We start from the raw sequence: 18,250 nt of genomic DNA on the forward strand, positions 1-18,250 counted from the left end.
AAATCCTAATTGAGGCATATGTCTCTACCTCCAGGTGAACATGATTGTGTTGGGGAAGAACCTGGGCATCCCTAAACCGTTTGGGCCCAAGGTGAATGGCTGCTGTGCCCTGGAGGCAGAGATGACCTCCCTCATGGAGGGCCTGGGACTCAGCTGCACATACATTGATGACTTTGCCTCCTACCACAAACTGCTGGGAGAGGTTCACTGTGGCTCCAATGTCCGTAGGGAACCCTTTTCCTTCAAGTGGTGGAACCTGGAGATGTGAGGGATTTGGGGCAAGGAATGGTTGTAGTTAGAGGGAATAAGGCTTGATGTTAACAGCAGCAACAATCGCCAGCAGCAGTCATCTTCAAACAACAACAGTAGTCCTTGTACTGTATTACCCCTTTGTCTTTATTAAACATGTATTTGCCTTTTTTTTTACAAAAGGATGAAAAGCTATATTTACAAACAAGACTTTCGAACTTAAACAAGGGCTTAAGCGGAATATCAACGAGAACAGAAATACAATCATCTGAATTAAGCACATTGCAGGTTGGATCTGTTGTTTGGATTGGCTGGGTGCTCAATCCAAATGTCTTGCATTTACATGTACAAACACAGGTACAGATGAACAGGACCACAGAGAAATGTGCAAGTATAATCTGGAGCCACCAGAGGGTGTGATCCAACTATCCAAGCATTTCTGAAGACTAGTGAGAGTAATAATTCATTTATTTTAAGCTTTGAGATGAACATAGTGTTTGATATATTTTGAGTTTCAGTGCCTGGAATACACACTGACTCCAAAGGCTCTCTTAAGCTGATGAAAGGTTACTTTCTCATCTTTCCAATCACCTTTCAATTAATAGTATTTTGTTGAATCATAATCTTCAGAATGGTGTTTAATAATAAATATATGTCAAACTAACTGTATTTTGATGTAGTGTTACTTACTTATGCAGAGATCCTTTAGATTCAACTGAAAGATTTCCAAAGGAGTGTAAAAGGTTTATGCATTAATGCCACAACTGACAATAAAGCACAACTAAATTCCATATTAGCTTTTGTTCATTACATTGAAATAAAAAGTAATGGAAACCATGCCTTCATATCAGTTATTTTCATTATATAAATCTGAGACGAGGGAAAATGTCTCTAATCAGGAAATGTAAAACATTACACAAGATACCCAGGTTCCATTCATTGAGAGCAGATGTCTACAAATGAATACATATATCTGTTTAGTTTTACATTCAAACCAGTTGGTGATAGATTCCATTTTGCAATATCCCCCATGGGATAGATTCCTTATATGAAAGGGGATACCCTCCTACAAAGCATCTTACTTAACACAATCATTAAAAAGGCAACTTCACGACTTGTCACAGTGTAATTCTTTTTAAAAACCAAGTCAGATTTTCAAAAGATAAGCAATTACTTGAAAATGTAGTGCCGGTTTCCACATCTACACTTATGTATCCCCATATTTCTCTATCGAAACTGATGTAAAGAAATAACGACTCTTTATCTGTCTGCTTTTCTAGAGAAGTTTGACTGGTTTGAAGAAACAATCTATTTCCAGCATGGTACTGTACAGTTGACATGGGTTTGCAAGCAGATTTACACCATGCACCATGTATACACATCCAAACACATACTCTAAATCAAACTAGAGGTTTTAAAATGATAAACTGAAGACAGTAGTCACTGGACAGTAGCTTGGCTTTGGAGGCTGTGTGCTTTGGTTAGGTCACCTTAGAGGAATGTCTGACTGTGTGGTACAATCTACAGTATGGGACAGTGATGAAGACTGATGAGTAATTTAGTTTGGACACCAGACATTATCAGTAATTCAATACTTCATGTTTTCCCCCTCAGTTTATAGGGGCAATCTGCGATTGCTACATAGATTTTTTACATTTAAATTAATTATATATACCTATTTATTCTTGAAGAATATTACTTATAAATGCTTCATGCGCTTAGTTCAACTGTCGAATCCCATCAAAACCCAAAACATAAGCGTTTTTACTCATTTGTCAGTTAACAAGGTAACTGTAAACAAACACTATATAGCCTCAACATGGTTAAAACTATAATTTTGCTATCATGGATGGTCAGTCCTTGCATCCATAGCTGTGTCAAGGAATTTGAGAGTGGTTACTTTTATCCAGCCCCATCACTCAGCTGGTTATCGATACAGTGGCGGGGTAAAGACTTTGTTATTGTTTAAACTGCAGATTACCCCTTTAAATGGCCTGAAATACTTTGACTATAATTATGGAGTCAGTAAAATATTGTCCATTCATCAACATAACCTGTGAACTGCAATTGTACAGTTTGTCAGGGGAAATGAATAATGGAATCAAAACCAGCAGCAGCATGATGATAAAAGTACCTTCTATCAAAAACATGCAACATTTACTAAAAGTTTCTAGTCAACATTCACCATTACACTCTTAATTGACCATTAATAAAACACAAGGCTTAGTGTGACATCAAAGGATCCGGGACACCAAGAGTAACAAATGTACAGTATCATGGTGGGATGTGAGGTTGATGGAAGCAATAATGTCAGTTCTTCCAACAATGACAACAGGACAACACCCTCTTATCCTCCTCATGCATTCCTCTTTAGCCTAACAGAAAACTTCCCCTAATGCATGATCAACGGGTCTCTTGCAACACGAATCTGTCTGATGCTTAAGATCCTCCCCTCCCTCCACCTTCGAAACAAAACAAAAACAATGCCATAGAGAGGACAAGGGAGAGTATACTATGAGTTACCACATGAGCAGATTCAGATTTCACAGAGCTCATGGAGCAGAAATATATGCAGGCTAAGCGAGCCAACAGACAACAGCCAGAAGCGATACTGTGTGAGTGGCACTCCTTTTGGGAATGGGTGCTGTCCACTCCTCTCCTTCACCTCTCTAGGCATGCTAGGAGTCAGCCACAAAGAGTTGGGATGAGGGAAGGCTGTAAGTGCATGTCTATGGACCTGGCTGTTCAGACTGGACTAGCCTACACCAGGTCTGTCTGTCTGTCCCAGCGACTAGCTCTGGTCCTCCTCTGCATCTGTGGTGGAACACACGTGCGCTTGCTTCATCTCCTGCAGGGGGTGCCTCTTATGGGAATGCTGTGGGAGGCGGGACTGGGGTCAGACACTATCTTTACTACTACAGGTCGCACACAAACATCCAAATACAAACATGGGTAACACATGGTCAGTAAGCTACATCTACTGAGTTGAACAACTACAGGTACCTGCTAATGGACATCCATGTAGTGATCAATGGGGAGAGGCTAACAGTTCTGGACGCAGACACAGAAAGAAAATGACAAGGTTAACAAAGACCACAATTACTGAACAACAATGAAGAGGAAAAGTTTAGGGCATTTGTACATTTATAAGCAGTTTTATAAATGGTTATATATACCTGTATGTAAGCAGAATGAAATCTGTCTTCCAATGTACACAGCTAGTACAGTGAACGAGCAGAGATGTTACAGAGGATCTGATTATTAAATTAGTAAAACCGATCTCACCGATGATGACTGCTCTGTCTTGTCTCGGCTCTCCGCCTTTTTGAGCTCTTCCCCTTTGCCCCCCTCAGGCTGCTGGGACCGTGCAGGTGCTGTCAGGAAGGGGTAGACAATGAGCCATCATGACAAACAAACTCAACTTTTTGTACCTTATGGCAGTATTGAAAACATTAATGAAACAACTCACCTGGAGAGCTGCCCTGGCTGGTGGCACTAGTACTGCTCACACTATCCTCTACCCAGGAGAGGTACGCAAATGAGTCCCTCTTGTGTGGTGTTCCAGAAAAGGACAGGCTCTCCTGCAACAAACAAAAACACAACAGAAATTGTCAGGATCTTTAGCTTTTTGTTCATTTTGAGTGTGTCATTCTTATATTGACATGACCTCTATGTGATGGTGTGCTATATGCTAGTGATTGACGATCGAAAAAGAGGGGCACCTACCAGTCCTGTGTCGTACTCTTCGATGCCCTCGTTATCGTGTTCCTCCACCACGCTGGCGAAGCTGCTGGCGTTGGACGAGGAGCGGGACATGTCCTGGGCCTCAGGGATAGATGGGGCCCTGCAACACATGGCCAAACTACACACCTGGGTTACTCTGACGACTCTAACATGCACACGCGCACACACACACACACACACACACACACACACTACACACTACACACTACACACACACTATACACATACTACACACATACTATACACATACTATACACATACTATACACATACTATACACATACTATACACATGTTCTTCAGCATGGGCTTGACAGCACTATTAAATGCTGTCTATTCACCTGTTCTTTGTTGTGGGCATCTCTGGTGAGCTCTGATTAGATGAGTTCTCTGATTTGGGGTCCTGGGAGATGTGTCCACTGTCTGGAGTCTTCTGTGTGCTGGGGGACACTTCCCGACTGAGGTAGGAGGGGATAGAGATGTATCAGGATGGGCTCATAGACATTACTGCTAATCAGTGGAGTTTCCTCAGAGGAGGAAGTGGAGGACCATCCTCTTCCATGAATTAAATTTTTTTTTAAATTGTAAAACACTGAAAAGTTATGCTTTTTAGATTAAACTATACTAAATATATTCACATCACCAAATAATTGATTAAAACACACTGTTTTGCAATGACGGTTTACAGTACTCTGTAAGGTAGCACTATGGTGTGGCCATACGACAGCTAGCTTCTGTCGTCCTCTTGGTACACTGACTTCAATAGAACACCTAGGAAGGAGGCCCCTTCCATAGACTTACACAGTAATTAGGACATCCTCCAACCTATCAGAGCTCTTGCAGCATGTTGTAGCAACCTCATGATTGATATCGGGAAAATTAGAGTATCATGTAGTAGCCTAAACCTATTGATGTTACATTGAACTGGGTGAATGGAATATGAATGAGTCACCCAACATGCTGTAATAGAAATAAGGCCGTGCTCATGAGAAAAGAAAATCGTCCCTCATCATAAACGACACTGACCGCCACTGCTGCTATAATGCATATCAGTTTATCAATTGGAAGAGTCAAACACCAACACGTCTCTCCAGTCACCTGGCATATCTTTGAATGCCTCATCTCTTTACCCCAAAGGTTGTGTGTTCGAATTGCGTCGGTGACAACTTTAGCGTCTTAGCTAATAACCAACTTTAGCTAAACACAACAATGCGTTTTGCAAGTACTTTATCATGTTAGCTAGCCATACTTTAACATATCCCTAACCCTTAACCTATCCCTAACCTTAACCTACCATTAACCTGCTAGCTAACATGAGCCACTAATGTTAACGCAACGGCGACACAGTTGACCGCCATTCAGAATGACTTGGTATTGGACCATACTTCTGGTATGTTTCATATCTCATCTTCTATGCTTTCTCTCTGACACCCCATTTTCCTCTTTCTTCTCTAGGTAGCCCAAGAAGCCCTCCTCTCACCTCCTCTCCTGCACCTCCTGGATGTTCTCGATCCCGATAGCGCTGCTCCGTCTTGCACTGAAGGGCCCAGACTTCTTCCTGGTGGGGCTCTTCCCAGGAATGATCAGAGACTGGGGAGGAGTGGCTAGGTTAGTCAGCCACAATACTATATTCCTCTAGCATGACTTATAAAGTAAAAGACAGAGGCTACTGTAGGGCTATAATACACAACTTGGTCTGTTTTACATTCAGTGAAAACATGAACTCCATTCAAATAGGCATTTGTTGATTGGCATTTGTTGAATGTCATTGAGATTCTGCAGCACAATGACTCAAATGCCTTCCGTATTTGATACTTGCTATCTACAACACATGAGAAACGTTATGGGGGGATTAAAATGAAGTGACAGTGGCTTGTTGGTGAAATACAATTTGAGCTACTCCATCATGTTGTATGAGTGAAAGAGAGGAATTGATACACAAAGGTAATAAACCAGTAATTATTTTCACAGACCTTTCCACTTTTGTGACGGATACTCTTCATAAAATCTTATTACCTAAATTATAGGTTTATTACAACCTAGTGGTTTTACCCCACACTTGAGATGTAGAAAATGATTGCTTTATAAATGGCTCTAAAAAATATTTGTTTCAGCAGAAAGCAACAGTAATTGAGTCATGCAAAGAGACATAGAACCACACAAGTAAGCGAAGAAAAGAGCAGAGAAATAGCACATTAGAAGGGAGATTTATACATGAACCTCTTCTATTGTTCCTATCCCTATGGCACTGCCGCGACGTCCATGATACCTACTGGGACTTTTCCCTGGGACAAGTAATGACTGAACCACACAGGGGAGGAGGAAGCAGAGAAAGAGAAAGGGATAAAGAGAAAGAGGATGAGAGTAGAAGATACAATAATACACCATTTGAACAGCATGGTACAAATTAGAATGTGAGCTCACAGTACACCATACGATACAGAAGACAGGAGACATGAGCACATATTTAAAGGCCATTCACATTGAAAGACCATTCATATTGAAAGCCCATTCCCATTGAAAAGCCATTCACATTGAAAGACCATTCATATTGAAAGACCATTCATATTGAAAGGCAATTCCCATTGAAAAGCCATTCACATTGAAAGCTGGACTAAAGTTAGAGGCCACAGAGTGCGGAAGGAAATTGAATAAGATACAGCATATGGGCAGAATAGCCCGTGTAGCTTGGTCTCACTCTTCTTTCCTTGTCCTGACAATGAACAAACACAAAGAGGAGTTTGTCAAATCACAGAGTGAACCTGTTTAAATAGGTAGATGAGAGGTAGAGAGATGGAAAGGAGGGACTGGCACAATCCAAAGGGCAGATTTACTTTTTGGAATGTAGGAAAAAGTAATTAGTAAACCAATAGTAAACCAGCAGCTGTTTCTTTGGATTGCATGCCAGAGTACTTGCAACCTGTAAAGTGACACAAAGTGGAAAAAGATGCATGCATACACTTCTTATCTCCACAACTGCCTTCCATGCACAGCTCCATGCCAGACTGGCTTCCTGCAGCGCCCATGTAACACTCATGACAGCAAGGTAACAAGGGAGGGCAAGGTAACAGTCATGACAGCAAGGTAACAAGGGAGGGACTCTGGGTAGTCTGACAGCTAAACTCAGCTCTTCTCAAATGGCTCTCAGGTTGCCAGAGAAAGCAAATCAAGCTTCACAATCTTAAGAGACTCAAAAGCCCACAAAGTCTATGAAGTGGCACAAAGGGTTAAAGGTTCTTTGAGATCATTCACATAAAATCAACTTTCCAAAAAGCACACCACCACCTACTTATAGCCTCAACAGGTCTGTGAGCAGATTATACCATCATACCAAGTCCAGCTACATCTAACATCTCTGATAACTGGATTTAACTATATGAAATGAATATGATTTAGGGTTGAGCATGACTTTGAATGACATGGAAGACACATTTCAGATTAATGTATTCAGTTGTACAACTAACTCGGTATCCCTTTTCCCATTCTCATGACATGGAAATAAACACTACTGTAAAATAAACAGTGGTTCATATGAAAATGCCATGGAAAAAGTTATGGAAAATGGCAAACTATGGAGGTGACTGATATGAGGGTACCATATATGAAACATTGTGTTTAATCAAGGGATTTGAGCACAGGTAGGTACAGGCGGTCAATGACTATCCCACAGTGGAGAGAGGATAGTGTATGCAGTAGTTGGTATTGGGTGTTGTTAGAGGAGGGTCTGTGTCTACTACAGGGGAGTCAGTAGACAGGCCCACGTGGGCCTCTGGTAATACCAAAAGGGTTACTTACTATCCCTGGGGTTTTGGGAGTCTCGGTAAAGCTGCTACTGAGACTAGTGGAGACAGTGTGTGGCTTCTTGTTACTGAGGCCCATGGCATCCATAGACTGGCTTCTGCTGCGGATCACCCGCTACAGAGTACAGAGAGAGATGAGGAGACACGATCGGTGAGTGTGTATGGACCCTAAACCTCACCTCAACCACACTAACCCTGAATTCTAATGATAACCTGTGATTGAGATTGTGCAGGACCGTATGTGAACACTTGAGAGCAGTGTAGATCAGTGAGAGTTAAAGAGTCTAAAAGAGAAAACATGTCTTTTAGTGGAAGAGAGGAGACAGTTCCAGTGATTCACACTGACAGGTAGGTTTGAATGAAGTCTGAGGGTGGGTATTCAGAGGAGAGTGCATAATAATCCTTCAATGTCTTTCAAGTGTTCAGTAGACTCATCCATGAATGATGTGCAGGGCTGGAGAGAGACTGACAGAGTAAGAGAGATGCAGAGAAAGAAAGAGAGTGGAAAAGACAGAGGGAGAGAGAGAGTGAGACAGAGAATAAGAGAGAGGCACAGACAGAAAGAAAGTGGGAGGAACAGAGAGAGAGGCACAGACAGAAAGAAAGTGGGAGGAACAGAGAGAGAGACAGAGACAGAGACAGAGACAGAGAGAGAGAGAGAGAGAGAGAGAGAGAGAGAGAGAGAGAGAGAGAGAGAGAGAGAGAGAGAGAGAGAGAGAGAGAGAGAGAGAGAGAGAGAGATAAACAAGACAGAGCCAGAGAGGAAGAGAGCAGAGTGGCAAATGGGGAGCCATGCGGGCAGGCTCATCCGTTCCCTAATGAGAGGCCATTACAGTGTTCGTCAGAGACACACAATCACAGCTCCTCCACTGCCATGGCTCACTGCCCTGCCCAAACTCCACCACCCTAATGGTCATTGATGGAGGACTTAGAGTCAGAGTGCTGGATGCACATTGACAGGGACGCTCCCAACTCTCTGATCCTCCTCTGGTCACGTGACACAGTGGGATATGATATGGTAACAGCCAATCTTCAACAGCATCAGCGCACTTCCAGAGAGCAAAAACACTTCCTTTTCTGTGCCTTATTTTTCATGCATGAATACCCAGAATCCCTTCCAGGAAATAAAGAAAGCATTTATTTTTCAATATTCAACCTCTTTCATGCAGGTCAAGTTGCCCAATTAAGCTTGCACCTCGCATATTAGGGGGTTACCTTAAAGGACTCAAAGAAGCCCCCTCCCCCCCCAGCCCCATTCTCCAGTTTGTCCTCGTCCCCTCCCAGGCCCATCATGGACTGGCTGTTGATGTGTAGCTCCTCATACAGGGTCTCCAACAGGGCCGACCGCGTGCGCTCCTGACAACAACACACACTCATCAGTCAGAGGATAGTGTCCTCAATAAAAATCAATGACATGTAAACACTTGTGCAGACAATTCTGCAGGCATTCAGTGTACAATACAGTTCAACACATGAACGCACACACAGAGACACAAACATGTGCCTTTACAGAGATACAAACAAAGGAACATGAGCTGATAGTCTGCAAACGGCCATGATCCAGTCATTCACCCTCACATACAGCATCCACACTAACACAGACAGACGGTACGGTAAATGGTGCAGCGAGAGCAGCGTGACTCCGCCCCCACACTGCATAGCATGCCGTGGCACGCTCCTGCTCTCACCTCCAGTTTTGCAAACTTCTCAGCCTTGTAACAGGCATACTCCGCATTGATCAGCTTAGTGAACAGGAACTCATGGAACTCATAACCCTAGAGAAGAAAGGGAGGGAGGAGGAAAGTCTGAATTAATATATGTTGTCCCTCGCATGGGCTCACCTAGTTTATCCAGTATTTAGATTCATGACTTCTCACCTTTTTAAAGATGGCTGGGTCCGGTAGAGCGGGTCCAAAGAAAGGCACATCATCTCTCGCTGTCACAGACACCTGGAGGGGTAGAAGAAAGGTAGAATGTACCCAAATGACAACAGTCCATATGACACCACTAAATGACATAACACTGACTAGCCTATATAAACATTTAAGAGGCAGGTAGTAGGCAGGAACAAGCAGGACAGTTAGTTGCCAGTCAGTTACTGATTGATCTCTAATAAGGAATATGCAGGTTGCTTTGTGCCAAGCCTCTATGTATTGAAATAGGAGGCTTGAACAGGTTTATAGACTGTGAGGAGTCCAACTATCCCTCGGCTAACAGTACCTTGTACGTGACATTGTCTGAGCAGGCATTCTCCACCTGCACCACCACGTAGGCATGCAAGAAGTTGGAGGCTATCATGTCTGGCACAAAGGGTGTGTTTTCCTCCTGAAACAAGATGGCCACGATGTCGTTGCCTATGTGCCTCTTCCTCTGCAACTGCAAACACAACATTGTCACCATTATGGATATAAACTTAACCACTACATTTAGGTCAACCAAGAACACCTATGTAGATTAATTAAATAGGTAAATACTCCACTAAATGCATAGTCTACTACAGAAACAATTTGTGATTACTAATTGTAAGTATGAAACATCTCTCTACAAGCAGTTTTCATAAATCAGTGGCGGTCATGTGATGCATATTGAAAGGCCTATAACCCATTCAGTGATTGGAGACTGAAAAAGACAGGACCTATTTCCCTGTACTGTGATTATAGGCCTCTGCAGCTTAGCTTCCTGCTCCCTAACATGTGTTGACTCACTGATCACTGATCACCAGTTTCCATGTTATTCTACACACCATTATGAACATGGGGGAATTATTCTACACAGCAGGGCCACATGACACCTGTTGATGAATGACATGTACTACAGGGCAAAGTACTGTCAAAAAAAATAACACAGAGCATATCGATTGTATGAATAAAACATTAAGGCAAACATTTATTTTCCGGGCTTTATGGATATTTCCTCTCTTGTTAGCTGCTGAATTGCTATATAGTTGTGTATTTTGCCACTGTGTTTTACACATGAAAACAATCAACCATTTGTTTCAAGCTCTGAAGAAATAAGGAAGAGTTGTTATTGTCATAGAGGCTTTATCTATTTAATAATCTCATTAAAAAACTAAAGTGAGAAACTCAGGACCGATCACCTGACAAGGTCAAAGGCAGATGTAAGGCTCAAACGAGCCATTTTATACAGTAGTATCATTATGTTGAGCAGGGTTCTTGTGTTGCATGGTTGGTCAGTGGGCAGTCTGAGACCTGTTGTTGATGTTCACACACACACACACACACGCACGCACGCACGCACGCACGCACGCTAGTAGGGGCCAGATGGTACCAGAATATCCTCTATGCATGAGAGCAGATGGACAGCGAGGGAGTGAAAGCTGCCATGTATAACCATGGTGAAACACAGACATTCTATAATGAACTCAACACAGGCTCAACACCAGGTCAGCCTCAGCTTTAGACTGCTAGTTGTTTTCCTTCCTCTTCCTCTCAACACATTGTGTCTGTTCATCTTTGCCTTTATGTCGTTGGTGTCACAGTGAATCTCTGATCGTCTTAGCCTACAAGGGTATCTCCTGTGGCTTTACGTGTGTCTGTCTGTCCATATAGCTCAGCCCTGCTGCTCATTCATCTCTTGAGAATAAGAGTCTCATTGGGATGGTTCTCCCAGGGGGGCAGGTGAGGTAGCTGAGGTCATTCAAAGCAGCAGGAGAAAGCATCAAGTCTCCAAACTGTGTCCTCAAATGAGAAACTACATGTTGCCCCACGTTTATCTTCATGGAAGTGACAACTTTTCATGAGAAATATCCCCTTCAGGTCAAAGCAGACAGGTTCACTGAGCACACCAACAGGAGAAAAGAATAACAGTTCTGTTCATGGTGGCTAGCACTTGTGGATTTTTTACAAACCGGTACTGATTACCCAGTGATGTTAAAAAAATATATATATATATTTAATTTATGAATTTTCAGTTTTACAAACAGACAGATTGTCACGCCCTGTCCGTAGATTGCTTTGTAATTTTCTATTTTTAGTTTGGTCAGGGTGTGATGTGGGTGGGTATTCTATGTCTGGGTATTCTATGTTGTAGGTCTAGGTTTTCTGTTTCTTTGTGTTTGGCCTGGTGTGGTTCCCAATCAGAGGCAGCTGTCTATCGTTGTCTCTGATTGGGAGCCATATTTAGGTAGCCTGTTTTCCCACTTTTGTTTGTGGGTGGTTGTTTCCTGTTTAGTGTTTTGCTTCACCTTTCAGGACTGTTTTTTTGTTGTTTGTCAAGTGTTTTCGTTTTTTATAAAAAAAATATGACCACTTACCACGCTGCACCTTGGTCCTCCTCTCCTTCCACCAACGAGAATCGTTACACAGATAATGACAGCAAACAATACATTGAGAATACCCCCCACCCCTCAACTGGAGACAAAAAAATAAAAAAAATAAAACTACAGAACACAACATTGCTCTTAAGAAATTGGCACCCTGCTTCATTGATATTTGTACAGTATAAGGACTATGCTCGGCATTAGTGGATCAGGGTTGGTTGCAGGTTGTATGTTGTGTTTCCCATCATCACGTGAAAGATACGCGATAAAGGGCTGCATATCTTAACAAATGTATTAGGTCTGTCAGAGATATCATGTCAAATCCTTTCTATATGTAGCAAGCTGGTGACTTCAGCTAACCAGGTTTTAAAAACAGGTACAGTCTCCTTATTCCAAAGGCTTAAAATGTTTATTTTTACAATAACCATGCCATATTGTAAAGTTTTTTTGTTCCCAGTGGGTTAAAGTCGTAAGGTGCTGTGACCTGCCTAAAACAGCCGTATCAGGGACTGGTATGAGGTTGCAGCTGTATACTTCTGAGAAACACTTCAAAATATCCTGCCAGAATGCGTGCAGTTTGGTGCATGACCAGAAGAGGTGACCCAGGGTACCCTCTGCAGGTTTGCACTTAGGGCATATCGGAGAGGCCGAGGGGTAGAATGAGTGTAATTTGGTACTGGAATAGTGTAGTCTGTGACTCACTTTGTATTGAATAAGTTGGTGTCGGGAGTTTGCGAATTTGCAAGTTTCAATGGAGTGTTTAAACATCCTCAACATAAGAGGAGTAACCTTTTCTGAATAAGCTTTCATAAAACTCGATACCAAAGCCGTCAGGGCCAGCCACTTTTCCATTAGGGAAGGAACGTACTGCAGAGACAACCTCATAAAGTTATCTCTGCATTTAGCTCCATTTGAGCAGCGCCGCATAATTTAGGCAGGGAAAGGGCATGGAGGAAATCAGAAATGTTTGCGGTATCTGCAGTGGTCTTTGAGGGGTAGAGGTCTTGATAAAACTTTGTGAAACATGCATTCATTTCTTTTGGGTCCGTAGTAACAGCACATGTACTAGATTTAATTCAATGAATAGTTCTATTGGCCTGTATACCTCTCAGCTGCACGCCAGTAGTTTATCCGGTTTGTCACCCAACTCGAAGTGTTTTTGTTTAATCTTTAATAGCATTGTGTATACTTGGTTAGAGAGAATAGTATTGTATTCATATTTGCGTTTTATTATGTCATTCAACTTGAAAGATAATGGCGCTTCCATATAGTCTCTCTCAAGCACCAGGAGCGGGTCCTCGATTTCTAATAATCTTCTCTGCCTACATTTTTTCATGGTAGCCTCATATGCTATTATATGCCCACGTATAACAGCTTTAAATGCCTCCCACAAAGTGGAGTCGGATACATCAGCTATCATTCTGGGATATATAGTCCGTAATTAAATTGGCTGTTTGTTGGTGAAATTGTTCATCATTGAGTAATGTTGGAATAAAGCTCCAACTGAATTGAGGCTTTGTTCTGCCGAAATCCATTTGTAATAAAACGAGACTGTGATCGGAAATTATTATATTATGCTACTTGGTAGAGGTGACGTTAGATGTCAATTTAGAGTCTGTTAAAAATGTGTCAATTATTGTGTATGATTTATGCACATGTGAGAAGAAAGAATAATCCTTATCCGTAGGGTGTTGTAATCTCCAAATATCGACAAGGTTCATTGTTCCGATTAAATTATTCAAGACAGTAGTGGAATTCAGTGAAGAGGTAGGGCGAGCAGGAAACCTATCCATATAATGGTCCAAAATGCTGTTAATAAATCTGGTAAGAGATTGACGACATTCCGAAAGAACCCTGGGTTCGGTGCATAAAGATTTAAAAATGTTACATGTTGTGATAGAATGTGGCCTAGTACTATAATACTAGGGGTCGCTTATAGTTGAAATGTGTTTGAATGGGACAGTTTTTCAAAATACTATGGCTACACCTCTAGCCTTGGATGAAAAAGTTGATTGATAAATACCCAACTACATTTTAATCTCCATTGCTCTGTATGTTTTATGTGAGTTTCTTGTAAAAACATACTATCTCCAGATAAAGACTTCAAATGGGAAAAGACTTTTCCTCTTTTCAAATTCGTTCTCAAACCTCGTACATTCCTGGAAAGAAGGGTAATGTCGCCAGACCGTGGCGAAGTAGTAGAGTTATCAGTAGCCATAAGAAATATTTATTTGGTCCTCAAATACATTAGAATTGTAGCAGTAGGGTTGGCGCAACACGTAAAGAGCAAAGGACAAATGAAAAACACAAAAAAACACTCCCCCTCCCTCCCCCATCCACTTACCCAAACGAAGTGGAATATAAATTCCCCCATAGACACTGTGAAACTGCTGGACACTACAGGGAGACATACAGTTGAAGTCGGAAGTTTACATACACTTAGATTGGAGTCATTACAACTAGTTTTTCAACCACTCCACAAATTTCTTGTTAACAAACTATAGTTTTGGCAAGGCGGTTAGGACATCTACTTTGTTCATGACACAAGTCATTTTTCCAACAAATGTTTACAGACAGATTATTGCACTTATAATTCACTGTATCACAATTCCAGTGGGTCAGACGTTTACATACACTAAGTTGACTGTGCCTTTAAACAGCTTGGAAAATTCCAGAAAATTATGTCATGGCTTTAGAAGCTTCTGAGAGGCTAATTGACATAATTTGAGTCAATTGGAGGTGTACCTGTGGATCTATTTCAAGGCCTACCTCCAAACTCAATGCATCTTTGCTTGACTTCACTGGAAAATCAAAAGAAATCAGGCAAGACCTAAGGATTATTTTTTTAGACCTCCACAAGTCTGGTTCATCCTTTCCAAACGCCTGCAGGTACCACATTCATCTGTACAAACAATAGTACGCAAGTATAAACACCATGGGACCACGCAGCCGACATACCGCTCAGGAAGGAGACGCGTTCTGTCTCCTAGAGATGAACGTACTTTGGTGTGAAAAGTGCAAATCAATCCCAGAACAACAGCAAAGGACCTTGTGAAGATGCTGGAGGAAACGGTTACAAAAGTATCTATATCCACAGTAAAACTAGTCCTATATCGACATAACCTGAAAGGCTGCTCAGCAAGGAAGAAGCCACTGCTCCAAAACCGCCATAAAAAAAGCCAGACTACGGTTCACAACTGCACATGGGGACAAAGATCGTACTTTTTGGAGAAATGTCCTCTAGTCTGATGAAACAAAAATAGAACCGTTTGGCCATAATGACCATCATTATGTTTGGAGGAAAAAGGGGGAGGCTTGCAAGCTGAAGAATACCATCCCACAAGTGAAGCACAGGGGTGGCATGTTGTGGGGGTGCTTTGCTGCAGGAGGGACTGGTATACTTCACAAAATAGATGGCATCATGAGGCAGGAAAACTACGTGGATATATTGAAGCAACATCTCAAGACATCAGTCAGGAAGTTAAAGCTTGGTCGCAAATGGGTCTTCCAAATGGACAATGACCACAAGCATGCTTCCAAAGTTGTGGCAAAAAACAACTTAAGGACAACAAAGTCAAGATATTGAAGTGGCAATCACAAAGCCCTGACCTCAATCCCATAGAAAATTTGTGGGCAGAACTGAAAAAGTGTGTGCGAGCAAGGAGGCCTACAAACCTGACTTAGTTACACCAGCTGTCAGGAGGAGCTTATTGTGGGAAGCTTGTGGAAGGCTACCAGAAACGTTTGACCCAAGTTAAACAATTTAAAGGCAATGCTACCAAATACTAATTGAGTGTATGTAAACTTCTGACCCACTGGGAATGTGATGAAAGAAATACAAGCTGAAATAAATCATTCTCTCTACTATTATTCTGACATTTCACATTCTTAAAATAAAGTGGTGATGCTAACTGACCTAAGACAGGGAATTTTTACTGGGATTAAATGTCAGGAATTGTGAAAAACGGAGTTTAAATGTATTTGGCTAAGGTGTATGTAAACTTCCGACTTCAACTGTAGGCATGCTAACCAATTTATAATGAAATTAAATTAGCGTTCCTTCAGGTGGTCCGACTGGGCCCCCTTACCCTGATGTCTATAACAATTGCTCTAATAAAATAACTGAATTGAGCAAAACAATATCGTCAATATGTCCCCACTGGAACAGGGAAATCGGTCAGGTGCAGTTTTACCCGCCTGTATAGGACAATCACATCGCTGTCATATCTGAAAACAGTGGGGTAATCCGCCCTACCGATCACGGTGAACAGCTACTCGGGACGGCCCTATCGGGTCCTAGACGTTAGTGGCTATAGTAGTAATCCTGTCAACGAAAGACTCGGCATCCTGTGGTTTTCCTAACACCTTCTTTACCGTACCATCGGTAAGAATCAGCCGAGCAGGAAAGAGGTGGCCGTGCAGGAAAGAGTTTCTTCCTAGCTCCATAAAAGGCCGAGCAGGAAAGAGTTTCTTCCTAGCTCCATGAAAGGCCTGGCGCTGGTTACCTCAGCTGTGTAGTGGTGGTACATGTTAACCCGAGCTCCGTTGAAGGACAGGGGAATTGCTGGCGGGACAGGCACAGAATATTTTCCTTCTCGGGGTCGTGGTGTATTTTGGCAATCATGACGCGGGGCTGCGTAGCGGAGAGCAAACCGATGCGGTGCGCTCAGTCCACTTTTAGGCCTTGGGGGAAATTGTCGATCCCTAACAGTTTTGGTATAAATTCTGCCACAAACTGTGTTGGTCTGCCTCTCTCAATTTTTTCTTCCAAGCCTGTGATTTTGATATTCAAACGCCTTGAACCTCCCTCAAGGTCAATTAGCTTGAGTTTCAGAGTTTTGTTTGCTGTTAGTAGCTCTTCTTACTGTCCCTCGAGGGTGGCGATGCGTTTCTTGTGGTCACCTGCGTTTCCTTCCAGATCAATAATGCGGGTTGTATGTTCAGCCAGGGAGGCTTGCACCGATTGTAAGGATGGGTTGAGATGATTAAATTGAGTGTTCATGTCCTCTTCCATTTTTTTGACAGCTGCTAATATAATAGTCGGTGAGGGCTCTGAGTCAGGGTTAGCCATGCAAGCTGAAGAACACCATGGAAAATGGCGGGACAGGCATTATGGCCAGGCTAACACAAGCATCGCCATCCTCATCTTGTGCTGTGGTGGGAACTTTGCCGTCTTTCTTTCTGGTTGTATTTGGATTAATTAGTTTCCCCTTGGCCGTGTTTCTCATGGAGTTGCTCATTGTAGCAGTTTGGTCGGGCAAAAGTAATAGCATTGTGTATAAATGAAATTTAAGCAAGTGTGAGGAGGAGGTAATCGGAGAAGCGTCTACTCCATGTGGTTCTCACTAGTGCCCCCCGTTCCCCAGTGATGTTTCTTGATTGAAATGAAGTAGATATACTATACATCCAATCTAGCTACTGACAGACATAATGACAGACAGGACAGGGCCTGAGAGCTAGTTACCTGCTGAGAGTCTCCCTCTGTGTATGGCAGCTTGGTGGACACGTGGAACATGATTTCCTTGTTGTGAAAGTTAGTGTAGACAGACTCTGTTCCTGTCTGGCCGTGGGTGACGTCCAGTCCTCCTCTGAACCTGCAGAACCAGAGTGTGAACCAGACCGTTACATCACCAACAGCAGTAGCACAGGTCGTCTCAGACTCAGTGCAACCAGCCAGCGCATCCACACCACTCTTTCTCATCCATCATAGAGTGAATGCCAAGGGCAGTTATCCCCTTCTACTCAATCATGATGTCCGTATCACTCAGAATATTATATTGCTCTAAATCGAGAGAATCAGAGCAGATCTACCATAATAAACGAGGCTTTAACCTGTCTAGGACTAGGGTGCCGCTAGCGGCACACCCCCCCCACCCCCACTGAAAAGGCAGAGCCGCGAAATTCAAAAAAAATATTTTTTTTAAATATTTAACTTTCACACATTAAAGTCCAATACAGCTAATGAAAGACACAGATCTTGTGAATCCAGCCAACATGTCCGATTTTTTAAATGTTTTACAGGGAAGACACAATATGTAAAGATGTAAATCTATTACCTAAAAACACATTAGCATAATCCACCATCTTTTATTTGTCCACCAACACCAGTAGCTATCACCAATTCGGCTAAACTAAGATATTTATAGCCCCTAACCAAGAAAAAAACTCATCAGATGACAG

At 42.3% G+C, this 18,250-nt stretch overlaps 2 protein-coding genes across 15 annotated transcripts in view; one reads left to right on the forward strand and one right to left on the reverse strand.

The window, feature by feature from the left end:
• The window catches only part of LOC129850834 (protein-arginine deiminase type-2-like), a 50,728-nt gene extending 50,304 nt beyond the window's left edge, over positions 1 to 424 (forward strand). For both annotated transcript variants that reach the window (XM_055917047.1, XM_055917045.1), the window contains exon 16: positions 35 to 424. In XM_055917047.1, the coding sequence (XP_055773022.1) occupies positions 35 to 268 (234 nt within the window). In that variant the 3' untranslated portion in view covers positions 269 to 424. The remainder of the gene's footprint in view (positions 1 to 34) is intronic.
• The window catches only part of LOC129850733 (rap1 GTPase-activating protein 1-like), a 134,199-nt gene continuing 116,321 nt past the window's right edge, over positions 373 to 18,250 (reverse strand). For 9 of the 13 annotated variants that reach the window (XM_055917033.1, XM_055917038.1, XM_055917000.1 and 6 more), the window contains 13 exons: positions 17,535 to 17,664; positions 10,012 to 10,167; positions 9,669 to 9,740; positions 9,480 to 9,566; positions 9,007 to 9,147; positions 7,787 to 7,906; positions 6,212 to 6,292; positions 5,472 to 5,581; positions 4,333 to 4,449; positions 3,976 to 4,111; positions 3,719 to 3,830; positions 3,535 to 3,623; positions 373 to 3,124 (listed from right to left, as the gene is read on the reverse strand). In XM_055917033.1, the coding sequence (XP_055773008.1) occupies positions 3,041 to 3,124; positions 3,535 to 3,623; positions 3,719 to 3,830; positions 3,976 to 4,111; positions 4,333 to 4,449; positions 5,472 to 5,581; positions 6,212 to 6,292; positions 7,787 to 7,906; positions 9,007 to 9,147; positions 9,480 to 9,566; positions 9,669 to 9,740; positions 10,012 to 10,167; positions 17,535 to 17,664 (1,435 nt within the window). In that variant the 3' untranslated portion in view covers positions 373 to 3,040. Of the gene's footprint in view, positions 3,125 to 3,252; positions 3,301 to 3,534; positions 3,624 to 3,718; positions 3,831 to 3,975; positions 4,112 to 4,332; positions 4,450 to 5,471; positions 5,582 to 6,211; positions 6,293 to 7,786; positions 7,907 to 9,006; positions 9,148 to 9,479; positions 9,567 to 9,668; positions 9,741 to 10,011; positions 10,168 to 17,534; positions 17,665 to 18,250 lie in introns of all 13 variants that reach the window. The other 4 variants (XM_055917009.1, XM_055917019.1, XM_055917006.1 and 1 more) reach the window with 3 other exon arrangements.

Source organism: Salvelinus fontinalis, chromosome 3 (genome assembly GCF_029448725.1).
Source record: "Salvelinus fontinalis isolate EN_2023a chromosome 3, ASM2944872v1, whole genome shotgun sequence".
NCBI lineage: Eukaryota > Metazoa > Chordata > Actinopteri > Salmoniformes > Salmonidae > Salvelinus > Salvelinus fontinalis.